This window comes from Pseudopodoces humilis, chromosome 10 (genome assembly GCF_049639895.1).
Source record: "Pseudopodoces humilis isolate 2021_Gansu_Grassland_sample_001 chromosome 10, ASM4963989v1, whole genome shotgun sequence".
Classification (NCBI taxonomy): Eukaryota; Metazoa; Chordata; class Aves; order Passeriformes; family Paridae; genus Pseudopodoces; species Pseudopodoces humilis.
In genome coordinates, this window is record NC_142209.1 from 9,226,311 (window position 1) to 9,253,813 (window position 27,503).

The 27,503-nt window shown below is 38.7% G+C and overlaps 1 protein-coding gene across 2 annotated transcripts; it reads right to left on the minus strand.

The window, feature by feature from the left end:
* Positions 1-324: 324 nt before the first annotated feature.
* Positions 325-27,191, minus strand: ASPM (assembly factor for spindle microtubules). 2 transcript variants are annotated; one of them, XM_088060199.1, is made up of 29 exons: positions 26,866-27,191; positions 25,435-25,578; positions 23,724-25,068; positions 21,727-21,828; positions 20,851-20,997; positions 19,983-20,228; positions 19,761-19,828; positions 19,071-19,212; positions 18,863-18,993; positions 18,404-18,579; positions 18,158-18,303; positions 17,994-18,079; positions 16,472-16,687; positions 15,418-15,628; positions 15,188-15,258; positions 14,957-15,085; positions 13,908-14,102; positions 8,371-12,996; positions 7,272-7,421; positions 6,817-6,983; positions 5,847-6,006; positions 5,143-5,352; positions 4,583-4,732; positions 3,147-3,338; positions 2,513-2,705; positions 1,879-2,033; positions 1,150-1,326; positions 738-910; positions 325-660 (listed from the first exon to the last, which is right to left on the minus strand). In XM_088060199.1, the coding sequence occupies exons 1-29, from the start codon at positions 27,166-27,168 to the stop codon at positions 555-557; spliced, it is 10,317 nt and encodes a 3,438-aa protein (XP_087916325.1). In that variant the 5' UTR covers positions 27,169-27,191; the 3' UTR covers positions 325-554. The 2 variants fall into 2 exon arrangements, with proteins under 2 accessions (XP_087916325.1, XP_014106297.2); XM_014250822.2 differs by having other exon boundaries at positions 15,188-15,333.
* Between the last annotated feature and the right edge of the window lie 312 nt (positions 27,192-27,503).

Sequence of the window (27,503 nt, forward strand, 5' to 3'; positions counted from 1 at the left end):
AATTGTCAGGTCAGAATTTCTGAATTCACCCTTACAACGTCTTGTTGTTCCATCACTATCTTGCATTGTTTACAAAACAGAGAAATTATATTTTCTTTTCTTGCTGCCACACGTGATCCCTCACTAAAGTAGACTCAAGCTCCCCAAAACCAGCCAGTTTCAAAATCCACAGCCCAAGCCTCCCTTTCTACCTCTTTAGATCAGACATTACTGTCCCCTACAAACAGAATTTTAATAGAATTCTACGATATCTAATCAGAGTGAATAATCCCATGCTATTTGTAATATTCACAGTTGTGTGACAACAATATATTACCAGTGAAATTTCCAGTAAAATCCAGTGAATAGATTTTATTGTACAATTGCTTTCGACAGTAGTACAAAAAAGGGTTTCAAAACTGTATGCAATATGAGAAGTTACCAAAAAATGTTAACACCAACCTAAAAAAACGTTTTCAAGGATAGTTTAACACTTATTTGCTTTTTTCAAAATCATTTATCCATTTACTACATACATACTGTACAAATACATCTTCCTATACATCATTTACATTTCAGAAGCAGGCAATGCCAAGTGTGTCCATCACCATCGCAATTGCTTGCAGAGGATCCACGACTTCTTGCATGTTATCTCTTCTCAAGACCCAGTCTGGTTTAATCCTGTGAAAATATTAGTAGCTTGGATTAAAAGATTTCAATGTCACAGCAGAATAAAGGACTAATTTTTAAGCACTTACCTTGAAACTGTTTTTATTCTTAGAGGAGTAACTGGAACAGAGCAGCTCCCACCCAAGGCAGTGCTTGTTTTCTGCTTCATAAGTGTTCTCTCTGCATCCATCCTGTGTTTTCGAGCTGTGAGTTTAAACAGGCTCTGGATGCAAGAAACAGTTCTTGGCATGCCTCGGATTTCCTGAGGAAAGGTGAAAACAGCACACAGTCAATACTGCAAGTTCAAAAGCAGCTTAAATCAAGAAAATATGAGTGTGTTCACCATCTTGGAAATGTAGTTTTTTTAGACCAATGTTTAGTCAAAATTAATATTACAGCCATAACGGGTATGGAAGAGAAAAAAAAATTACAAACACCACTAAAACATGCAAGAAAAGTATGTTAAATTAAATGATTAAACCCAAAATATTGAGGTCTTACCAAAGCTCTTTTTGAGTCCTTTGAGAGGATGGCCAGTAAACAACAGGTCTTTGTGAAAATGCTTCCTCCCTTCTCTGAAACTTTGTCCCCAGCTTTGCCTCTGTACATTTGCAGTAGGTCTAGTAAAGTATCTATAGAATTTTCAGCTTCATAAACTGCTTGAGTAGTTCTTTCATACTGTTAAACATGAAAGAGGAAAGAAAGTTTCCTGATAGATGGATCTTTAAAATATCCTTAGTTTACAGGGTACTACTTAGAGGTTAGAGGAAAAAGCAAAGCTCATATTCTCCCCTAGAATAAATTTGTAACTGAACTGGTATCCAAGCAATACAAATTGCTTCTGTATTTACACAATCATAACAGACTATAAAAAGGTGCCTTTTGTGCTTCTTCCCTTGTTTAGAAACCCATAGAATCCGATTTTACATTTAAAATAAAGAAATTAATTAGAATAATTTCAGAGAAATTTAAAAATACTTGTGGTACCTTGCAATGCCTTAAGGCCATGAAATATTTTTTTCACAAAAACCTCCATATAACTATTACAAGGTAAATAAATAACTGGTTTCAAAATAACAGTGAAAAATCAGAACCTATTTTTATTCAAAACTACTACTTTTGTTGTTCCAGATTTATTCAGAAATTTTGTGGATAAACAAGTACTGCTTGTGGAGTAGTAGCAGTAGTAGCCTACTGCTTATAAACCTGCAAAAGAAAATATTAAGTTACCTTTGAAACATTGAGTAGAACCTGAACTGAGTATCTGATCACATCCATGCATGGAACACTACGGTTGCAGTTTCGAATCAGAACAAAAATACTGAAGATTGCTCTGCTCTGGGCCATATTCTCACAACACAGTGGGGACAGTCTGGTAGCCACCTCTAAAACAATTAAAGAAAACAAATAGAGAAAATCTGAAGTTCTAGCAAAATAATTGTAAACCAGAATTTTCTCAATTTTTTATTAAAAGTGAAAAGTAAAAACTGCAATTATTAAGTGTTTCTAAAGCAATAGTTTTAACATTCCAGACTAAAAATTAAGTAGATGATCCATAAAATGATCCATAGAGAACATATACTGATAGTAAAAATGGTAATAAACTTATGTTAGGTATAGCACTACTAGAGCTGATGGGAAATTAGAGCAATCATATAGGATTTCCTATCTCTACATAACCATTCAAATATTGTTCTTAAATCAATAATCTAATTTTAGTCTGGAAAACCCTCCGTTATACCCTCCAACACTCACATTTTATGGTCATGCAGAAAGCCTAAATATTATGAACTCTCCTCAGCTGAAAAAATCCAGTTTTTATCATTCTGAAAATCCATCAGTTATAATAAAACAAAATACTGACCAAGATGCTTCAGCGCTGCAAGAATGTAAGAGAGATGTCTGTATTTTAGAAGGTGGTCAATTGCAATTGCAGTTCTGTTGCCCAGTTTGTTTTCTTCTCTGCTCTTTTCTTTGGCCTTTTCTAAACTGCGCCTTAAAGCTCTGGTTTTTGCTGTGTCAGTCATTTTTCTCCAAGAATACCCCCTCCACAATGCCTACAGAAAAGGAAATCCACAAAGAGAAAAAGTTGTAAAGAAGAGACAAGACAACAGAACTTCCATCACCATTCCAAATCAGTTTTACACAAGTCTGACAAAGTATTGAATGACCTTGGGTATTCAATTTTAAGTCATTAACACTCAGTGTTTATCTTTCAAATACTGGACTTTCAAGACAAAAGGCAAAAAAGTCCATGCATATTCAGTCCACACACACACCCAGCCTAAGTCATCTCAACCATTATCTACTTAGTTTTCCTTCATCTGTTTGCCTTCGGTTTCCATGGCTAAATCAAAGCTGACTTGGCTTGCAATTTCACTGATAAAGTCATCAACCAAAGCAAAGATCTTTTCTCTCCCCAAAAACCCATGAGAAAAAAACCAGATAATAAAAATAAACAAACCCAAACCTGTTATTTTCTTACATGAGGTGTTTACCTGAAATTTAATTATTCCCACTGCAAATTTCCTCTTGCGCCTGCAGGCAAGGAATCTCCTCACATTTCTCTGGATTATGGTTGCTGCCTCATTCCTGTGATTCAGCCAGCTTCGAACCACACGTTGTAACCGAAGGAGTCTTTGATAATTTCTTAAAAATCTCTTCCGTTGCATTTTTGCTCGGAACCATCTCTGTTTAAAATGAAAGTACCTTTCTATTTATTTAAAACTTTTCCCCTACATTCCCTTTTCCCACCCTAAATGAGCACTGATAAAAACAGTGTTTTAACACAAGCTGACAGATACAGGCACTATAAACATCACCAGTCACAAATAACCTCTATGACTCTGATTGGCCTTGGATAGCTGAAATGCAAGACTGCAGAATGAAATCTTAACTAGGAGCCACTATGGAAGCATTCTGAGGAGAGAAGGGTAGAGAAGGAAGGGTAGAGAAGGGTTTTCAGTTAGATGGGACCTACAATGATGATCCAGACCAACTGTCTGACCACTTCAGGGCTGACCAAAAGATATAGTATGTAACTCTCCCAATTTATACTTGCACACAGCATTACTATGTCATAAGAGTTCTCTTTCTCTTGGCTGGCTTTTAAGGAGAACCACCACTCCACTTTTCTCATTTCCCAGCTCTGTTTCTTCCCTTCTATAAACAAAGAAGGGAGACGGTACTGTGTACCAAATCGGAGCAAAAAAACCCGTTTCCATCCATTCTCTCTTTCCCTAAAGGGAAAATCTAACTTATGGGGAGAAATAACAGATTTTATACATGGAGAAGTAGCAGGGCAAAGTTTGCCATGATATCCCTGACCAAAGAACAGCTATTTCAAAGCTCCCATTTTAGCCTTTCCATTTATCCAGTGCTGGCCTCCCATACTGGAACTAAGCTAATGGTCAGTTTGGAGACCTGGAAATAATTTTTACAATTTGGCAGTACTGCAAAAAAGACCTGATTTTGATCTTGTTTTTAGATAAGTAAAACCTGGTTTTATTACAATGCTGCAACCTAAGCAGGCCCTAATACCACTGGCAGATCAGAAGCATCCAACCAAATAAATCAGTATCCCAAGCGATTGTTCATGTAAGGAGATGTTCTACATTTCACAAACCTTACAGGTTGATCTTTCCTACCTCCACTAGGATATAAAAAGATAGGCTAAGACAGCACTCAGATTTATTTAGCAAGCTTGAGGGTCTGAAAAAAACAAATTGTCCTATCCATCCTCAACTTTAAAATACTTTATAGCCTCCAGAGCTTGCTTCGCCGTGCATAAGCAGCATTATTTAGTAAATCATAATCTCCATTATTTAGCCTTATTTTCACATGTGAAGGAACTACACTGTCTTAGTGCTACAGCTTAGCTCATAGAAAACAAGTTAGACTGTTATACAGATCATTCAGCCTTAATCAGAACAACCTGTATTGTAAGAACAGATGAGATCTGGGTCTGTCCAAATTTTAAGGTGAGGTGAATCCTGTAGGCCCTTTGAATTTTAATTGCAGAGATATGATGATATGCAGCTGCTGCAAAATAAAGAAGTCTCTTCTTTTGTTTCTGATCTGAAATCTGTAGAGAGAAAACAAAGCAGGGAACATCATTAATTTTCATACTCTGAGGTAGCTGGACGTCCACACAAAGAACATAGTCCACAGCAACATACTATTAGATACTGACAATCACCTCAGAACTAAAGTAAGCTACCTCTCTGCAATACCAGGTCTCTAATCTAAATGGTAACACAGAGAAGTGATTGTAAGTAACATCATCAATACATAGCAGAGAACAATTTCATTGCAAACCTATGTGTGAAGAGTTATTAGTTCATTCTGACCCACCCAATACTCAAAGCAACCAACAAGAATTTGATTTTAACACCGAGAAATCAAGTTTTCCTCTCCTTGCCAGTCAGAATTAATGGAAAAACAGCTCTAGAGGTACATTACATCCAAAGCAGTTTTAATTTGAATTATACCAACCTTTCTCCTGACTAAATAGCCCCGAATAAATGCTTGCAGTTTAGTGACAGCTTTTCTAGTCTTATTGTATTTCATAAATTGAAGCCTGCCTTCCTGCCAAGCCCGCAGATGTTTTTGGATAATTACAGCAGCAGCTTTTTGTTGAACAAATTTCCTTCTTGCCTTGAAACCTCTATATGCATTTTGGATCAGACATGCAGCCTGATGCTTCTGAAAAAGATATTAAAGAATGCATTGATAACTAAACTTCTGTTCATTCATGTCAGGATCAATATACATTTATTTTTATTTCTACGGATTTTTTTCCATCATAAAAACAAAAATAGAATGAGAAATACAAGTAAACTCATATAATAGCAGTTTATATAAAATTCACTTTCACAATTCGGAAGGTCTTTTCACTTACCTAAATGGGGTCAAAATATGGGCTTAATGTTTTGCAAGCAATAAAGCCAGCAGAAAATTTGGCATTTTATTTTGGTATCAGTATATAGAGGGGTAATTCAACAATCAGAACTGTTCAAAATCAATAATCAATCCTGTTGCTTAAAGCAAGAAAGGATATTTCTTATTTTGAGGATTGAACAATCTTTGCTCTGGTTCCACCTTTTCTGTTTCTTCACACATTTATGACAAAAATCGCACAAATATATTCAAAACTTTTAAAGTAACCATGACACATCAGAGTGCAAGTGAAAACATACCTCTCTTAGAAGTCTCCTGGCCCTGTACTGCCTGTATGCCAACTGAATCTTAACTGCAGCACTCCTGGTTGCCAGAAACTGCTGCTGAAGCATTTGTGCAGTGCGGGTCGCTCTCCAGACCCTTTGGATGGTAAGGGCGCAGGACCTCATTTTCAAAAACCTAACATGGAAATGCATTTTTAAGTAAAAAAACAGTGATGGTTTATGAAATCATTAAGATAGATATTGGAAAATCAGAGCTGTTCTCAACCAGATCTTGGAACACGAATTTGGGAATAGCCAGCAACACTGGCAGAAAGACTGATTTTAAACAGAAGATACTTTCTGGTTTCCCATAGGAGGTATTTCCCTAACTTCCTGCCAAAGGAGGCTGGGGAGGGACACAGCAGTTTGAAAGGTATTGGACAGATTGACATACAACAGGTCCATAAAAAGATAATAAAAGGAATAGGCAGGTATGTTTAAAAAGCCGAGATGCTGAGGAAGGACCTTGTATCACTGAACAGCATCCCCTACTGCTACTGGCATGGGACAGTTCAGAATGAGATGAGCTACCAGGCTGATCTCATAGCAAAATAAACATAAATCAGTTTAACTGTTCCATTGTGGATTAAGATGAAAGTTTTTCAACCTACAAGCTGTATGCTGGAATTTTAACAATATCCTGAACATTTTTCTTGCAAAAAAGAGGAAAAAAAGATCAAGGCCTACTCTTTCTAGAGCCCAAATAAACATAATTTAAACTTGTGAAGGAGCTTCCCCTCTAGGAAAACAATTAAATGTAATGAAAATCCTGTGCAAAAGAATAACGCCGCCTGCACCCATAGGGTTATGCTCACACATGTTATAAGGATGCTGCAGGGGCAGAGCCTGAGAACCTGCAGAGTTCTAAAGAGTGCAGTGCAGCACTAAATAATTACATAATAAAAGCCTTGAGAAGTGGAATGATGTATCTCAGATTCGGTATTACCGAGTCCGCAGCTGCTTGGCTCTGAAGTGACTCTGGATAACAAGGGTAGCTCTGAGCACAGACACGTATTCCTTTCGTGCCTTGTGACCTCGGAACCAGGCTTGGATGACTTGTGCTGCTCTCATTTTGCTAACCCACTGCCTGGCTTTATAACCTCTGTATGCTGCCTATTAGACAAATACAAATAAAAATAAATCAGAACTGTTAATGGAATGAACAAAATTAAAAAGAAAAATATCATATCAACAGGAACAATTCTTAGGATTCTTATCTCTAAAATACTACAAATACAAATTTCTCATAACTAGATGTTTTCAAAAGCAAGTGAGACATATCCAGGGAAATACCACAAATGCAACTCTTTAATATTAGTCTGCAAAAATAACTATATTGTGAAGAATCAAATACAAGAGATAAAAAAACCCAAACACAATTAAAAACACTTTTATGATTACCTGAATTGTAATGGCAGCTTTTTTCATTTGATGGAATCTGTGCTGATCAATATTTCGCATCCGATGGGCTCTGTAGTGCTGCTGTATTAACACAGTAGATAACTTGCACAGAAGATATTTCCGTCTCTGAATAAATCCACGGAAAGAGGCCTTCAAAGAAAAAGACAAACTTGGATTATTTCACTACTTGCATCACATCAGCTGGGAATGTTTGCATATTTCTATGTACAGCTCTACTCACTGGCTTATTATAAAAACGGCAATAGAAATAAACATATTTCCAATGTCAAAATTGATTCTTTTTCCTATCTTTTAAGGAAAGTAACCATCCTTATATTGTTCAGGATGTACAAGTTAAATACTCAGAGAATAACTAAGCAGCTACCAATCTCCCCAAAACATGGAGGTGAGGAAAGCACATCTGCTTTCAATCAGTTCAGTATAGCATATGGTCTCCAACAAGAGAGTAAAACCAACCTAAGAAATGCTTGTAGAATCCTAGAATGGTTTGGGTTGGAAGGGACTTTTAAAGATGGTCTAGCTCCAATCCACCCAGCATGGGCAGGGATATCCATTAGATCAGGCTTCTCAGGGCCACAAATTTTTATGAGAGATGATTTATTTCCCTTTCTTCCTTGATTTGGGGGAATTTCCCTCCTTAAATTCCTCTTTAAAATTTTAGTTAGGCACTTCAATTAGTCTAGGGCAAATATGATTGATTTACTCACACTTTTCTAAACATGAGTCCTTAAAAATGTAGCAATCATTTTTTTTGCCATTTATGTCACTTTATACCCAGTATACCCACTTTATACCAGTGCCCTCTCATACAATAATACATCAAGACAGCTTTCATTCATTTTCCCATCAAAGAAAACACTCATCAAGCCACTAATATTTAGAGGTGAAATTCAGTTGTCCTAAAGAACCTTATTTCTGTGTACTGTGGTAGTGAGCTTTATACATCTGCCCTGTAATACACTTCAGAAACTGATTCTCCTTTAGCTTTAAACTGTAGTTTGCAAGAACAGTAAATCTTTAAAACCAATAATATGAAAAACAAAACACTCAAAGCCCCGTACTATTCATTCAGAAGTACCTGAATTTTAATTGTGCTTTCTTTCATTTTGTGAAACCTCTTCCTTTCAATGTATCCTCTGACTGTGGCCTGCACAAGGATAATGTTCCTCCGGGTTTGTAAGTAAGTCATTCTCTGGTGCTTCACAGTCAGGTGGGATCGGTAGTGCCATTGCAGGACAACTGCTGCTCTTTTATAGTTCATATACTGTGATTTACATTTATGCATTAAGTAATAGGACTGCAATGTAACAGCTGCTGCTCTGAGTTGGATGTATTTTCTACGCTGCAGAGCCATCTGAAGAAAAGACTGAATCTTTCTTGTGGCTCGTAGTTGCCTTGCTGTTTTTCTTGCTTTCATAGCTCGGAAGGCAGACTGAATAACAACTATTGCTCGTCTTTGAGCCAAGTATTCTGCCCTCTGTGAACGAGCCCTGAGACACCATCTGTACCACCTCTGAACAGCAACTGCTGAGCTCCGGATCAGTGTATAGCGAGTCCGTGCTCTTTGGCGTCGGTACATGGACTGGATCATTACTGCTGCTGATTTCTGTGCAAGAAAGTATCTCCTCTCCACGCACATTCGTAAGAATGATTGAATGCGCCGTGCAGCAGCATGGGCTTTATATAACTCCCTGGCTTTCCTAGCACGAAAAGCAGCTTGAAGGCAAACGACAGCCTTTCTTATATCCGCATAATTTCTCATGGCAGCTTCTCTTGCCATTTTGGCTCTGAACCTCTGCTGTGTAACTGTGGCAGCCCAGCACAGCTGTTTGTAACACCTACGTTGTACATACATGCGATAGTTGGACTGTATTACAACTGCTGAAACATGCAGGAGTTTCAGTTCCTGCCGTGCCTTCATTCCTCTGTATGCTGCTTGAATAACAAGAACAGAATTCTTCATTGTCAGATACTTCTTGCGTTGGTTCTTTCCTTTCAAATAGGATCGAGAATAGTTCTGTATAACCACAGCTGCAATTCTCATATTGTGATAGGCCCTTCTATCCCTGAGCATTCTGTAGGCTGCCTGTATTGTGCTGGCAGCTGAATGCATGTGCTTGAGACTCCTCCTCACCCTGACACCTCTGTACACAGCCTGGATGTGAATAGTTGCTCTGCGGAGACAGTGATATTCCAAAGCATGCTGCTTTGCCAGAGCCAAAGCTCGGTACCGTCTCTGAAAGACAAGAGTAGCTGCTTTAAGAGAGAGATATCTCTGACGTTCTCTGAAGGCTTTAAAGTTTTTCTGAACCACAGTTGCAGCACGGTGCATTTCCTGCCGTTGTTTTCTTGCTCGCATGTGTCGAAAAGCCCTCTGGATGCAAGCTGCTGCTTTCTTTAATGAAGTGTAATGCTCTACAGTAATTTTCCTGAGCCTGTGGGCTCTGTACCTCCTCTGTATTAGCTGGGCTGCCCACTGAACTCTTCTGTAATGACAGTACTGCCTATACATTCGGTAGTTTCTCTGTATTGTAAGTGCTGCCTCACATTGTCTCTTCAGGAAGCATCTTGTTTTCATTCCTCTGTAGACAGCTTGAAGAACTAAAACAGAATTGTACAGTTTTAAGTACTTTTCCCTCTCACGCTTCCCTTCCCTGTAAGCTCGATAACGTTGCTGTATGATTACTGAAGCAAGCCTGAGTGTTTGATAAGAAGTGTAAATTTTACGCATTCTTAACATTGCTTGAATAACTGTAGCAGCTTGATGCATTTGCTGCATTTTTTTCCTTACCACAAATCCTCTATAAGCAGACTGTATGATAACAGCACCATTAAGGAGAGAGAGATATTTTTGACGCTGAATATTTGCTAGTTTTGTTGCTCTGTATTTTCTCTGAATTACAACAGCAGCTGACTTAATGGAAAGAAAACGTTTTCTTTCAAGGAAAGTTCTAAACTTTCTTTGAATAATCATAGCCGATTCATTCATGGTTCTGATGAGTCTTCTTGTTTTCATACCACGGAACGCAGCCTGGAGGTGTAGTACAACATTTTTCAAAATCATGTAGTTGTGAACTTGTGCATCTCTCTCCTTACAAGCACGGAACCACTGCTGAATCTGCCTTGTTGCAAGCAACAGCTTTCTAAACTCCCTCTGTTGTCTGTACATCCGATAATAGGACTGGATTATTGCTGCTGACTGGTGCATAGTTTTTAAGTCTTGTCGGACTTTCATGCCTCTGCAAGCAGCCTGGAGGATAATAACAGACTTTTTCAGTTCCAAGTACTTTTTGCATTGTACTTTACCTAAACAAAATGCTCTGTATTGCCTTTGAATTCGTATTGCTGCCATTCTCATTGACTGATATTTTATGCTCATGCAATACATCTTAAACATGGCTTGGATGCAAACAGCTGCTTGGTGCATACGCTGAACCTGTCGCCTCACTCTTACACCTCTGTAAATCGCCTGCACTTGGACTGTGACTCTTTTTAAAGACAAATACCTCTGCCTTTGACATTTAGCATGAACAACTGCACGATAACGCCTTTGAATGACTATAGCTGCAGATCTAAGTCTTTCGTATTCCTTCTTGACCAGGTAAGATTTGAAGGCAGCTTGTATAGTTGTAGCAGCTTTGTTTAGTTTGTTCAGTTGTCTCCTCACAGTCATCCCACGGTAAGCAGACTGCAAGGCTAACACAGCTGCCTTGGTTTTTAGATAAACTGCCCGTTCGGATTTTTTCATACAGTAGGCTCTGTAGTATTTCTGAATCACCAAAGTGGCTTGTCTTAGTTTCTTGTATTTTACTTGATTTATGTGCATTCTGTAATAGGACTGAATAATCATTGCAAGATGATGCTTCTTCTGATACCTTTTTCTCACAGCTTTTCCCCTCCATAGTGCCTGAAGACACACTGCAGCATTTTGCAGCTGAACATATTCTTGCCTTTGTTTCTGGCCTAGAACTTTGGCTCTGTAATGCCTTTGGATGGTTAGCACAGCGTGCTTCACAAGCCTGAACTTCTTCACAGCCCTGAATTTTCTGAAGGTAGACTGTATCCTAGTAGCAGCAACATGCTGCCTCTGAATCTGCTTTCGCACCTTCCAGCCACGAAAAGCTGCTTGTAAAGAAAGCACTGCTGCTCTTGTCATTAAGAAGTTCAGTCTTTGCCTCTTACCACCTTTACAATTTCTGTACCACCTCTGAATCACAATGGAGGCCTGAACCATTGCCTTGTCTTTCATTCGTGCAGCATGAGCTCTAAAAGCAGTCTGGATTTTAATAGCAGCTCTGCATTCAAGTTTGAGCTTTTTGCGTGTTTTATAACCCCTGTAGGCTGCCTGTAAGCACACAGCTGCTTTTCTAACTTGCAAGAACTCCTGCCTGTGACACCGGGTCTTTCTGCAGGCACGATAATGTTGTTGAATGACAATGGCAGCACTATAGATGTTCAAGTACTCTTGCCGGCCCCTTTTCATTCTGTAGCAGGCCTGAAGTAATACTGCAGCCTCCCTCCACCTTTGTATTTGTTTCCTGACAAGATAGCCTCGAACTAGAGCCTGAATTCTTATGCAACCTCTCTTCAATTTCCTATAATCTTCTTTAAATTGAAGAGCATGTCTCTGAGAGCGGTATCTTCGCTGGACATAAACTGTTGCTGCCCTCAGTGCACAGTAATGCTTACGGACTTGCCTCATCTTTGCAAAAGCTTGAATCTTCACTGTGGCATCTCTCAAGTTTTTAAATCTCTTCCGGGCAACATAAGCACGGAAACTGGACTGAACTTTGATCACGGATCTCAGGATATGAGCCTGTCTCCTGGCTTGCATCCCTCTGTAGGCAGACTGGAGAACAATGGCAGCCAGGTGTACCTTTTGGAAAGCAGCAGTTGCCTTTTTAGTGGCCAGGTGTGTCTTATACTGGGTTTGAATTACAGAAGCAGCATTTTTAATCTTTTTGTATCTTTTTACCTGTTGGTATTTTCTCACGTGTGATTGCAATGTAGTAACAGATTTTTTTAACTGCAGGAATTTTTGTCTCTCTTGTTTCATTCTCCATAGCGATTGAATAACACGCACTGCTTTTGCTTGTCTGTACAGCTCTCGTGCTTTCATGCGTCTAAAAGCAGCTTGGATTACTATCACTGCTGCACGCTTTTGCAAATAAGACTCTCTCTCAACTTTTCCCAGTTTATAAGCTCTGTAATACTGCTGAATTGTCACTATTTTTGCCCTGTGCTCCTGGTAAACACGTCTGGCCAGCTGACCCCTGTACCAAGCCTGAATCTTGATAACAATTTGTTTAACATGTAGATACTTCTTCAGGTCTCTGTGCATCCTGTACCAAGACTGTATGACAACGGCAGCCCTCCTTCTCTTAGCCAATTTTGAAGATTGCCATTTTTGGAAATAACTCTGAATCACCAAAGCTGCTTTAATTTTCTGTTGAATTTTGTATTTTCTCCATCTTCTGAATGCAGACTGAATAGTAATTGCTGAAGACTTTAGGATTCTGTATCTTTGCTGATGTATTTTTGCCAACTTGGTTGCTCGCAGACGTCTCTGAATTTTAACAGTAGCCCAAACAAGTTGTTTATATGAAGCAACAGACTTCACCATTCTTATCCTTGCTTGTACAAAAATAACAGAGTGTCTTAGCTGTAAGTATCTTTTCCTTGCAGAGTATCTCCTCCAATAAGCCTGCAGGTACAAAAAAAAATAAAATAGTATTTTTTTCATACTATGTTGAGTTAAGCATGAATGAGGCCTGACATCTTCAGACTTAGTAAGATTTCTTATTCCTACACTTATCTGAACCATGAAGTATTCTGAGTTGGAAGGGACCCAAAAGGATCAAGTCTTACATTTGACTGAATGGCCCATACCAGGATCAAAACCATGACTTTGGTATTATTGACACCATGCTCTAACCAACTGAGCTAATTTCTGGGTCTTAATCCCTAGGAAGTCAAATCCAGAAATCTGTTTAAAAAAAAAAAAAATGAAAAAGCTAAATGTTTTTTAAGCATTTTAAATTCTGGGAAAATTTGCCCTGGCAATAACAGATTCCCTTTCACACTACCTGATAAAGCAGCAATTCTTTAATATCCATTCTAAAAAGTCTTAGGAGTGCAATATTTATCTTTGGGTAATGGTGGTGAAAGTATCTTAAGAAACTGAATTAACTGCCTAAACTACCACTGCCATGTCTGCCACTCTCAATGTGCCCACTGCAGGTAACCTAATGCTAGAAGAGTAATTCTAATTTTTTTTCAAAGCTTAAGTAATGTTCAGCAGCTGCAAAGAAGAAAACCAACACAATCTCATCAGTCCTTATATTAACTGTTTAAAGGCTCCACATTTTAATGATGGTATTCCAAAATATTCACCAAGAAGGAATAATTGTTAATTTAATAGCATACTACCCTCTTTCCCTGGAAAGAAAAACTTACTAAACCTCTCAAAAGCAGAGGGGGGGAAATAATAAAAAAGTAATACATTTCTTGAAAGCATTAACTGCTGCAACCAGCACAAATGGTCCTTAACAAGACGTTTTCTTAGAGGTTTCAAGGGGTTTCCTTGCTGTATAATCTTGCTTTAGATTGTATTACCTGAATGACTGTGGCAGATTTATTTCTGGCTTCCTCCAGTTTTGCCTTTTCCAGATTGAAGAGAGTCCTCCTGGTCAAGTATCCTCTCCAGTGCTTCTGGATGAAAATGGCTGCATTCTCTTTTCTCAGGATATGTCGGCGAGCCAAGAAATTCATTGCAGATTTTTGAATTATCCGAGCAGCTCTGTCTCTTACCTACAAAGAATAAATTTCCACTGAACATTAGCTATGGAATTTTCACTCAAATTTTTGATTTGAATAACCACCTACAGCAATTGCAAGATTAATTAATAAAAATAATGCCTGCAATGTTTAAAGGATTTCGAGTCTTTCTCCCCCACCAGCATTTTTACTATTAGTTATTTCAAAAGAGTTATAAAGAGAATGTTTTGTCATCACCGTTAAGGATGTATAGATTTTATACAGTAAAGAAACTGGAGATGAAAAAGCCTAAATAGAACCTCTGTCCTTTTTCTACACCAGAGATTCTCAGAATATTTCACTTGAACACTGTTCCATATGTAACATCAATATGTAAGTCAGCAAGACACAGTGGAGGCATTTATCAGCCTTAAGGTGTCATAGTTTTAAAACCATCACTAAATCTGACATAACTACCAGAAAATCAAGATACAGAAATTCAATTCAAAAGACTGGTGAAGCTTAGTTTCTTAACAAAAACAGTAAATACATGCAGAAGTTTAACTACTCATCTCGTCTTACAGTCATTAAGGAATAGGATTAACTGCTCCTTTAGATTTAAGGAAGCAGTGCAACTATTTTATATTTGAAATATTGTGAGAAGAGTTTAAGGGGTGACACATAAAAAAGAGCAGTAGCCTCTAAATACCTGTAATTACTTCAGAAGTCTAAAAGAAAAGTGAAGTTTAGTAGATTACACCACCAAGAAGGCCACATATTTTGATGATAGAAATGGCACTCAGTTTAAATGCCAATATTAGTCCAACAAACCTGTATTTTCTATTGCATTTGTATTCCCTTTTTTTCCTTAATGTACAAGCTATGAATATTGCACAAGCAAAGAGTACCTGAGAGAGTTTCAGTTGCCTTTTCAGCCTGTAGTTCCTCCAAGAAGCCTGAATTAATCGTGCAGCTCGAGTTTCTTGGCGAAGATCAAGAAGCCGTGAACACAGAAATGACAAGTAGGTGATAACAACCTACAGAAACACAGAACGCAGCAGGGTAAGGGCTGTACAAAAGAGCAGGACATATTCACATGAGGGCAGAACATGTTTATATCAACTCTAAAGGCATTTTACCTTCTCATCAGGAATTGTATTTGACATGTCTGTGTGATGAATCATTGCTGGTATCCCACCTAGGTCAGAAACTGCAGCATTGATCAGCTGGAAGTTTTGCTTTTCATTGTCCAAGAGTTCCTTGTATAGGACTGAGGGAGTTACAGCTTTGTAAAGGCAAAATATTAGTCAAGTGAAATTGTGCAAAGAAATAGATTTTAACATAAACTTCTGTACATCAAATAACTCACTTTGATCAGACATTTCTTCTACAACATTTAGAGAAGTGTCAGACTCAGATGAGGATGAAGAGTTTAGTCCCACCATAACAGTTCTTGAACATTCTACAGTTTGAGTTGTTCGTTGGCACACAGCTTCCAAAGGCATGTAGCAGGGGTGATAGTGATGAATCAAATGACATAATACTCTGCCATCTGAGAAACACACTGTGAAGTTTTCCACCTGTTAAATAAAATAAAATACAAATTCCTTAAATTCTAGTCAATTGGTATAAACTAGATATAGAATTTCTTCTCTTGTACCTTTAAATGTGACCAAGTGCAAAATATTTTTTAACAAAAAAAAAATTAGGTCGCTAGTACTTCCTTTGAGCATTTACTGTACAGTGACATACAGCTGTGAAAGCCCAGAAACAAAAGAGGTGTCGAGTCATTATACAGTCAATCTACAAGGGAAACATTTATGAAACCAATCTTTCTACAGGATCCCAAATAAACTTCTATAGATACCTTTACACTAGGTTTTCAACACAGAAATAAGTTCTGAATTTGCATCAGTCCTAAGAGCTCGGTTTTATCCTTCAGAAAGACTAGCAGCCACTACTGTATTCTGGCCACCATCAGGTATCTGACCAGGGCTTCCCTTCTTGGAATGAGCAAACATATCCCTTCTAAACCAACATCTCTGAGGAGATGAACTGACCTTATCCCAACAACTAGCTTAATTCTCATGGAAATTCTATGCACGAATACAAATGAAAGCTTAGTAAAAATCCACAAACAATTTCCATTCCAGCAAAAAATGCTCTGTTTTTAAAAAGCATTTTTATGCACAAGACTAAAATGGAAGAGAATATTTTTTTCTCAGATTTGTTTAAAAAGAGAGGTGCAGCTAAACTCACAGAGCAATGATTATTTCAAATCAGATTTAACAAAGTCCAAAAGAATATTTACAAATAATTACAACTGGCTTCTACTACATATTCAATGGTTTGAAGAACTCTGCTCTATAAAGAATTACAACGGCATACAGCGTACTTGTGGAAGTGTACACAAAACTATTTACCTTGATATTGTAAAATCTACAAACAGCATTAACCCATGCCATCAGCAGCTTCACATTTTCACTGTAAGTCTGAGATGAGAAGTTACTACTGTCTTCCTGTACTCTAAAATAATTTGGAAACATCTTGACAGCACCCAATAGTGCTTTTCTCTTGTGTGTGCTCTTCAAAAACTCAATTTCTTCTTTTAAATGTTCCACATTCAGAAAAACATCGACCTGTTAGGAAGAAAAAAAAAAATGGACATGTCAACAGTCTGACATGTCCTGCATTACTGCTGCTGGATGCAGAGCTTTAGACATGGCATTTTGAAGAGAATCTCCAATCACTTCTTAGCAGTACCTGCCACACAACCAGTAGTAGACAATCTGGACTTGCCAGCAGTGATGGCAGATAAAAAACCCCTAAAGCTACCCTTCCCACTGTTTTGTGTAAAAGACCTACTGCATTAGTTAATAGCTGGGAGAGATAGGGAAGTTCCCTGTGTAATTTCAATGTGCTGTGCAATGAGGAAACAGAGTCCTGCCTGCAGTTACACCGAGCCCACGTACCAAACCTCCTCTTTTGAGGGATTCCAAAAGGACTTGAGCTGGTTGGAGAACAAACAGCACATCCACAGGGCTTGGATAAAGCCACTACTCACTCAAGTTATTTCTCCAATCAAAAGCAATGCAACTGTGACACATGCATCAGAAGAACTAACTGAAGGAAGTTAACTACATAATAGTGTAACAGTATTTAAGAAAGAAAATAATTACCCTTGATTTTTATTATATTGTCCTATCTTAGCAATAGTTCTGTGGCTGAAGTCTTTAATATTCTTGCTTTATATATACTTAATTGCACTTACATTCCTGACTACTTAGTAGTGAAATTCCACCTCAACTTTTACCTTATTCTGCCTTTCATACATTATGTTCCTTCCAACTGGATTTGTCAGTTGGATACTTATTTTTAAAATACCCTCTGACTCAAGTTAGCTATTAAAACAGTCTTAAGAAAACTATTTTTACTTCCTCTACTAACTTTTGAAATGTCATTGCAGTTAGAAATCTTCATTCTTATTTCAAGAATGTTTCACTGATGGTTTCAGATAAAAGGATGAAAAAGTAGAAGAGATATAGCTTCAGACTACTCTATAATTGTCTCATCAGTGTAACCTCAAAATGTCCTTTTCAGTTACTAAGAGTCTACTTGCAGTTAGAGATCAACATTATTTTACTTTTAAGTATCAATTCTGCTACTATTCAGCATAAACTCAGAAGTTTGGTTTTTTTGCAAAAACTTGAATGAATGTGTAAGAAAAAGCACAGTTAAAACACTATCCAAGCTGTACTGCTGGGAACAATTAGTAGTTTAGTAAAGTTTACATGGAATTTTGAATCTACAAAGCAAATCATTTCAGTCTAAAATTTGATTAGTAAAGGCTTTCACAAACATCAAATATTCCTGCAAGAGTTGTCTCTTCATTATTACTCCTTTGAAACTAGCAAAATCCAAGCAAAATAAGCAATTGGATAGTACCTGGAAGGCAAAGACGATTTTCCACAGCAGTGCTAATGTTCGTTCCCTGTGTCTATCCACAATGTCCCTGGAGTCAATTGAAGCACCTATCAAATAAAACAAGGAATTAAAATGTGCAGTAGTTATCTGATGCACTTAGAATAAAACTGATTTCTTGGCCTTACCAGTTTCATCTTTCAAGTGCACTCCTCGCTCTTTAAGGACATTGAGAACAATATCAACATTATGTATCTTCTGTAGCCGACTTACTGCAGGAACTCTCAGTTGTTTTGAAAGACTCCAGTTTTTGGTCAGAAGCTCCACTGTTCTCCTAACAAAGGTAATTGAATGATTTAATGTGTCTGATGAGTTCACAGAAAGTATTATATAAAAGAAAATAAATATTTCAATAGAATTCTGCGTCAACGCACACAAGACGGATGCCACATTGTAAGTCCACAGCCAGGTTTGTAACAGCAAAATCAAATTCATCAAGTGGAGTTTGAATATGACTGACAGGTAGTCCTAAGAAACACAGATGGCGGGAAAGGTCACCTTCACCACTCAGGAAGTCACGGGAAAATGCAAGCAAAAGGTCTTTGCTAGCCTAAGATTCAAAAAAAAAAAAACAACAAAAAAAACCCTTAACACTACAATATTTGTGGATCAGAATACAATTTTTCCCCCTTTGTACCTCCCAAATTGCATTTCATATTTCCTTATCTAGTTCTTAAAATTACTTGTTTTTTAAAATTATTTTTAGCAAGTCATACTTTTTAACTTTACTTTAACATTACTTTTTTAACTTTTGTCAGATTAAAAACAATAAAAAAATTTTACACTGAGTCTTAGGATAATACTGGAGGGAGATATCAAATCACATCTCTCACCTTGAACTCTGCATCCTTACAAAAGAGGCAGGGGTCATGGTCAATCATTCTGGACTGTTTGGCACAATCCAGAAAGCAAACCAACAGCAGCAACTTTTTCAGTGTGAACTTTGACAAAGCTTCTTCATGACCTAAAATGATATAAGTCAGTAAGTGATAGTTTAAGACTTAAGTGCTACAAGTAAAGTATTTTGGAAGTAGTTGTTACCTTCCCGATAAAGGTGGGGCACGACAGGATGTCTGTATTCAGCTGCAATGTCAGGGTTCCACAGCAAGCGATTAAGGATAAATATTGCTAAACCCATAACATCACTATTACTCTCCAAAGCTATCAGTTCTCCATAAATTGTCTAATATGAAAGAAGGGAGAAAAAGCAGAATTAAGTATTAAAAGCTACCTTAAATACTATGTGATTTTTTTCGAACCATATACATTATTGAATTTCTAAAATAACAAATGGCAATTGATTTCTAAATATCAAACGGTTTTCAAGTGAGTCCCTGAAAAGTAAAGACAAAGGAAATTTCAGAAGATCTAATCTCATTTCAAAACATGTATGATCATCTATGTCTGAGAAATCAATCAGGAACTTCCTTTAGACAATGATATTCTTCTCCAGTTTAGTAAAGTGAAATGGCTAGTGAAACACTTTTGTGTTATTGGTCATGGAATTAACTTCCACTATACTTGATTAAATATTTTCCTTCTCAATAAGGTAATCACTATTTTAAAGCAAGTATGTTGTAACAATTTAAAATACATGCATTATGCTATAACTAAATTGAACCTACCTGAATTAGTATGACAGAAAGTAAAAAGAAACCCAAAACAACCTCTACTAAAAAAATGCAATGTGTCATTTAAACTTAGACTACAGACTATACACAGCCCACTTACCTCCAGACCTATACGCAGCCATAATGGGTTGTAAGATAAAAGCCAATTAAGGACTTTCTGCCTTTCTCCTGCAAGAGAGCATCTTTTAATATTACATCCAGCAAACATTTCATATTAATGCAAAAAATTCTATTAACCAATTTTAGATTAAACAAACTCAGTGTGTGAATAACCCTTTTTCTCCTTACAAGAGGAGAGAATTCCAGGTTTCAGTCCTCTTACCTATGTCTTTCCAGAGGTGCCTGTCCCTGCGGACCAGCAGGCGCCTGCTTTCGATCTCCACCTCAAGTTTCTGGATGGCTTTGACCATGGTTTCAGAGGTGAACAGGCGGCAGGCCTCGCGCCGCAGCCTATTCAGCTTACGGCGAGCTGTGTATGCTTTTAGAGATGCCTCATCTTTTGTGGGTGCCTTAGGAAGGCTCATTTTGTGATGGTTCTCTTCCCCCAAGATAAGAGCAGTTGCATTTACTGTTTAAACATGCAGAAAAAGCACGTATTTACATCTCAATTTTTTTACATTTATTTCTCATTATTCCTCATTTATTTTTTCCCTTCTTTAAGCTGACATTTTGTTATTTTTATTCTGACTGATGATTTATCCTTCAGGAAACTTGTCAGCTGTTGCACTATACATATGTTGTCAAGTACAAGAATAGCAGTCAACTATTAAATATAAGAACACTTATTTCGTAAGTGAGCAGTGCTAGGAATTCAGTTTCAAGATTAATGGTTCCATCCTCAGATTTTTCAAATGAAGCTAAAGATAGAGCAAAAAGTAGGTTATCCTTTTAGTAAAGTGCCAGCTATATTTTCCAGCAGGTGGGGATTCCCCTCTTGCCACCCAGTGCGGAGTGCCACAACCACGTATTCCAGTGCATTCTTGTTGCAGAGCACCCTCCTCATGCAGAGGTGTGGTGTGCTGTGCTTGCAATGAGCTACTGAGCCATCCACACTTACCAGAAGGTAGAAAACATGACAACATGACCCTAAAAAGGTTTAGTGTTAAATGAGTACTACTACTCATTAGTGTTAATAAAGTATATTATATAAAGCCTAAGAAAATGAGAAGACAAAATTACTGTACTCTTACCTTGTGAGGTATTTGTTTTTACATTGAAGTCATCTGGGGTAAGTACAAAATTTAACCACCAGGTGAAACCTCGTTGCTGCTTCTCCTTCCACCGTTCATCATAAAACATGTTTTTAGCAGCAAAAGGCATTGGGTGCCTAGGGATGACTTAAAAAAAAAAACAACAAAAAACTTGTCTTTGCAGTTCTTGAAATGTTTGATAACCAATATACATTTCATTGTGGAAGGATTGATGTTTTAATTTAGCTCCATTTAGCACCATAACTGAAAATAGCAGATTGTTAAAAATCTTCACTGACTGGCAGGGACTAGTAAATAAATTTCAGCCACAAAACATGGCTTGAGTTGTTAGCCCTAGAACTAAGACAAGATACCTAGGCCCTTTGCAATGCGGCAAGCCCAAACTGAACTGGAAGAACCAGGAAGAACCATTTCATAGATGCATTTTTCTGATCAGATCAGAAAGTACTCTTAACTCTGCAAAATTTTTATCTTGTTGGGAAGAAACTTTCTCTTCTGAAGTATTCTGTTGTTGCCTTAAAATGTTATCAGATATGGAAGATAACTGATATGGTATTTTACTAATAGTCATCAGTAAGCTGGGAGCAGAACTGTAATTTTAAACTTACAGGCCAATTTGAAAAAAAAGTAACATTTACTTTTAGCTGATCATAAGTTGCAATCAATTTTCTTATAAGTAGACAAAACTGATCACAAAAGATTACATATAGTTTTCTGCTAGATTGAATTGATTCATTTCAGGTACTATCTTCTACTTCCTGTCAGCTCTAACCTGTTAGGTCTTACCTGACACCAGCAATACACCAGTTGTGACATATTGTTCAGTATTTTACCAAACACCAAGAATCTGCCTACCTGTTTTCAGTGGTTTCACAAATGTCAGCTGTGACTGGGCCAATCCAGGGACAGATTTAGTAATTCTCTTGGTAGCTTTAGATGCCTTCTGAAGTGAAGAACCTACAAGCATTAACACACAAATATCAACAGCAAATACATCAGTGAAAGTTAATGCATTAAAGTGCATATCACTTTAATAGAGTAATTCCCCATGAACCATTCAAAAGATATCAATGATTTAAAAAGGGGAGGAAGGAAGATGTGTGGATGCAGGGAGCTACAGACTAGTAAGCCCCACTTTTGTGCCTGGGAATAACATGGAACAGGTCCTCATGAAAAGGATATTAAAGCACATATAAGACAAGGAGGCAATTCAAGACAGCGAGCATGGCTTTATCAAGGGCAAATTGTCCCTGACCCGTCTGGTGGCATTCTGTAGCAGAGTGGCTGACACAGTCAACAAGGGGAACTGACTGATGTCATCTACCTTGAGTTCTGTAAAGCCTTCCACACAGACCCACATGGCACTTGATCTCCACATTGGAGATATGGATTTGGAGGGTGTACCATTGGGAGGATAAGGAATTGCAGCCAAAGACTTGTGGTCCATGGCTGTGTGCCCAGGTGAAGGCTGGTGATGAGGGGTGTCCCTCAGGGATCTGTCTTGAGACTGGTGCTCTTTAATACTTTATCAATTACAGTGACAGAGATCGAGCACACCCTTGGCATGTCTGCAGGTGACACAAAGCTGAGCTGTGCAGGTGACACAACAGGCTGGGAGAAGAACTCAGAGAGAGCAGCCCTGCAGAGGAGGACTTGGGGATTCTGGTGTACGAAAAGCTGGACACGAGCCAACAGTGTGCACCCAGAGCCAAGGCCAACTGAATCCTGAGCTGCATCAAAAGAGGGGTGGCCAGAGGTCAAGGGAGGGGATTGTTCCTCTCTACTCTGCCCTTGTTCAGCCCCTCTAGATTTATCCTAATGGATTAACAGAAATAACCTGGTAGATAACACTTTTTCCTGCTGCATATCAATACTTTCAATTTCAAAATACGTTGTTTTTATGCAGACCATCTTAAAAAGCCTGACATTGAAGTGCATTACTGAAAGCCCCAAATCAAATCCAGATCACAGGACAGATCATTTTACTGAAGAAAGCAGCATGTGCTATTTTGACCTGAAAGCCACAATGAATTTTCCTGGTAGTTAAATTTTGCAAATTAAATTCATCTTTAAGTCCCAGATCCTCATTCTTTTGACATTCCAGAGCATATTTGGGGTTGGAACAGTTAGAAAAACCAAAATAAATGGAAATGCAAGTTGTCAGCATTTTCTGATTTTCAAGCAACAAAGTATCGGCAAACAATTAGGCAGAGAGAACTACACAAGGCTAACAACAAGTTAATCACAGACAGTAAAAAGCAGGTAGAATGAAAAAGACTTAGGAACTTTTTTACTGGAAGGGTAGTTAGGAATTATCACAGGCTGCCCAGGAAAGCAGTGGAATCACCATCCCTAAAAGTGTTGAAAATGTGCATGGAGCGGCACCTGAGGTTATGGTTTAGTGGTGAACATGGAGGTGCCAAGTTAGTGGTTGGACTCAATGTTCCAAGAGGTCTTTTCCAGCCTTCACAATTCTGCTTTTGAAAATATGTGACAACAGCACTGAAGGCAAACATTCACAATGGTAAATGTATATGTGACAAATCTAGTGCAGTAAGTTTCCAGAAAATTTGATTTACATACCAAGGTCTCTGCTCAAAAGCTGTTAGATACTTTACCTATAATTGTCATTAACAAATTTACACAGGAATAAAGCAAATTTGAAGCCAATTACGTAACCAAAACTAACCTAGTTTTCACGTTTTTTAAAACAGATACCTAACAAATTACAAAAGCCCACATTTCAGAGATATGAACTATTGCTGACTGTTGCTAGACAGTCCAGTTGCTATACACATTTCCTAATCAAAGGCATCTTTCAGAAAATGATAAATAAAGGAAACATGGCTCACCGGCTTTCTTTCTCTGCCCTACTGTCTCTCCACTCATGGATTTGCAGGCTGATGGTCGTCTGGCCCTGTGTGTTTTATTGTCCATGCTAGCGGTAAGAGCTCTTTTTCTTTCCACTTCTTCCACATGCACTGGAGCTGTAACTCTACTGTTTCCTACGTATGTTTCACTTTTCCTCTTACGACACAAAGTTGATCCAGTAGATGCGTTTACGTTGTGACACTTCTTTTCAGATGAAATGGGAGCTATAACTGGAAGGTATTTAGATGTTTCTGCTTCCATATGTCCATGCACCACATTAACACATCCAAGTATTGCTTTATTAAGGCATTTTTTAGATTTTGGTTGGTGGGTTTCTGTTCTTGTTTCTTCAGTAGCACCAGGCTTACTTTTTATGACAGTGACAGAAAGAATTGGGCGCTTTTTTCTTTGCTTTCTCTGAGGGGGACTGTTAGTCTGAAGCTCCTCTGCAGAAGGAAAACTGCAGTGATCTTCCTTGGGTTTATCACAATCAAATGCCTGTGATTTTACATTATGCAGCTCAAACACTTCATTTAAGCTATTTTCTATGTGAACATGTGTTTCTGTCTCTACACCTCCATCTTTATTCCATTTTGAGGGCAGAAATCTCTTAACAACACAAGTCTCTGTGGTGGACGATAATAACGCTTCCTCAGGCTTAGGAGTCTTTGATGGCTTATCTGACAAACTGTCCTTCACAAATTGATCAGGTGACAGAATTGGAAAAGGCTGTTCTATGACATCTATATCCACTTGATAATTGTCACTTACAAAAGCATCTGGACTCAAAATTCTCCTTCTGCTTAAAACAGGTGCAGAGGCTGAGTGTTCCTCAGTGGAAACTGGTGAGAGTGTAAAATTAAGAACTCCGCCATCATTTGAAATTGGCAATTGTGTTAATCCAGCACAACTGGAGGCACTTTCAGGTTGCAATTGATTGTACTCAGTAACACATTTATTGATGTTACAGATATCAATCTTGGACAACAACTCCTCTTTTCCAGAGGCATCAATATCCCCAAACGTAGTAGACCTTCTCAGGGCAAGTGGCGTGTGAACAGTATTGCCATGTTCCTCCAGCACTGGCGCAATAGGAGATGGAGGCAGCTGATTTTCTGTGCCAGCAAGAGGGTCATTTCCTTGGGATATACTGTTCTGCACCGTGTTCTGATTCTCACATGACTGAAGGGGACTTCTAAGTCTATCCACCTTCTGAGAAACTCGAAATGTTTTATTAACATTTTTAATTTCTGAAGTACTCTTCTTAACGTCTATTGCAGATGTTCCTGAAGAGTTCTTCTTTTTTAATGTATCCCAAAGACTCTTCTGAAAAAGAACCATAGATAAAAGTTAGTGTCCTAGCTTTCTAAATTCTTCTACATGTAAAAGTAAACATTACTAGCATACCCATTCTAAGTTTTATAAAACTATAAAAAGAACCCCTGATCAAAAATTCACAATATCTTGTTTTCAGGCTTGAAAACTATTTGGTCCTGTTTCAGTTTTACTCTTTAAGCTGTAGTTTATCAGTACCTACTTTCCAAACCAATTAAAAAAAGTTGAGGACAATGGGCATTTCCATAGCATCATTATTTTATAGTCGTCCTTTGCTGAATTTTCTAGTAATAAAAACAATATTCGCATCAGAGATGCCAAAGATACAGAATTAAGATACAACAAACACACACTCACCTTTTTCTTTGGGGGCTGCTCAGCAGCACCCAGGAGCACAGCTTGATGTTTTATGACGTCATTAACAACAAAAGTCACCAGTTCTCTGATTTTTCCTTCTTCTAATGGTGTCCATGTGACAGAAACAAATATTCTTTGTCCTGACTATTGGAGGAAAAGAAATATTTAATATCTAGCATTTAGGTACACTTAGGTAACGTTGAAGATCCAGTAATCAACCAAACAACGAGCAGTATATAGAAGTAATATTTATTATGATAACATGAAATGATAAAAAATTGTTAAATGCTTAAATTCAGTTTCCCCTCTTTGACATGTAAATTTAAGCAACCCCTATCAAAAATGTTGACTTACTAAAAGGTTGCATACCTCTGAATCAAACTACGGTGGAAAACAAAAAAGAATACATATAAATAAAACACATAGGAGAAGGCTTAAGTAAAGTTGAGTAGAAGAAATTACATAATTTTTTGTCCATATTAACCAAATAAGTCCTCTAGAGTAATTTTGAGAAAATTATGGTGGGACAAATAATCAGAGGCTGATTAACTTAGGACCTTAGCTGATCCCAAATATAAGTGTTAATTTTTAAAGTCAAATCTGACATACAAGTGTCTTGAGAAAAAGTAAGACAGTGCAAATTATCAAGGAAGTAAAGAAGCTTTCTATTCATTATTCTATTAATTCATTTCTATTCTATTCCATTCATATGTTCCTAGAGGAACATATTATTCAAGCACTTTGCAGTGAGACTTTACCCTGGTTTTATAAGCCCATTGTTGCAAGAGATGTCCAGAGTGTTTCTTCCTCTCTCACAAACATTCTGGACAGTTGGATAATTCTGGATAATTGTAGATGTATGTTCGTTTAAACCGTTCTTTTAAAAACTGATATTGACTAGAATACCCACAGTTTGCATTTCCTTAGGTATCATAAATGTTTAATACTATTTTAAACATGACTTGCTCTCTGTTGTGTCAACTAATCAATGTGCAGAACAGCGAACTAGCATCCTCTTCCCTCAGCCGTTTTCCTTAACATATGCCCTGAAACTTTTTGACAGGCCTCTATCTTTTAAACAACATTCCTAAGGAACAGCTAATTTAATTTTATTTTTTTATCCTCACTGTAAACACCTCTCTGTTGAACCAGGTTGTAGCGCTTTCGCAGCGTTGACAGCCCCTAGCCTAAGCGGCCCAACCCCGCCATCCCCAGCTGCTGCCGCCCTTCGTGGCGAACCGCGAGACACAACCAACACGCACCGCCCTCACCGGGGCCACAGCTCTGGGGACCGCGGCCGCCGCACATCCCGGTGACTGGAGGCTGCCTCCGGGCAGGCCCACGCCGCAGCCAGCGCAGCTCCTCCCTCGCCCCCCAGCCCTGCGGCCCCCAGAGTTCCCAGCCGTCCCCTGGTGTGTCCCCCCGCCGTACCTCCACAAAGAAGCGGCGGTGCTCGATGCTGAAGCCCCTGGCAGCGGCCGGAAAGCGATCGATGACCACCTCGGCATCATCCTCGTTGGGGTTGTCGATGCCCAACAGACGCGTGCGGGAGGCGCCCACACGCAGGCGGCCGAAGCTGAGGAAGGGCGGCCGGGAAAAGTAGCTCAGGACCAGCACAGCGGAGTCCTCATTCGCGTCCTCCTCACCACCCCGCGGGACCCAGCGCCGCCGGGAAGGCTTGTTGGCGGGGCCGCGATCCCCCCGCGCCTCTGCGGTGACGGAGCCCGCAGCCATAGTCGGGCAGGCGCGGAGCGGCAGCCCCGTACAGACAGCACTGCCAACCGCCGCTCGCGCATTCAAACCCAGGGCTCCGCCAATCCCAGCGCGGGCCGCGCCCACTAGTCCCGCCTCCTCGCCTCTCAGCCAATCCTAGTGCGGCTCGCGCCCGTTCCAACCCGCCCTCTCGCCCGTCCGCCAATCAGCACTCGAGGCTTCATTTAAACAGCCCGAGCTCGCAGGGCCGCGAGCACGACCTGTGAGATTCTGTGGGTTCGAAATCGAAAAACAAAACAGCGTGGAGCAACTGCCCTGACGAACAGCTCTCCTGCCCACACTGAAAAAGAAACTAA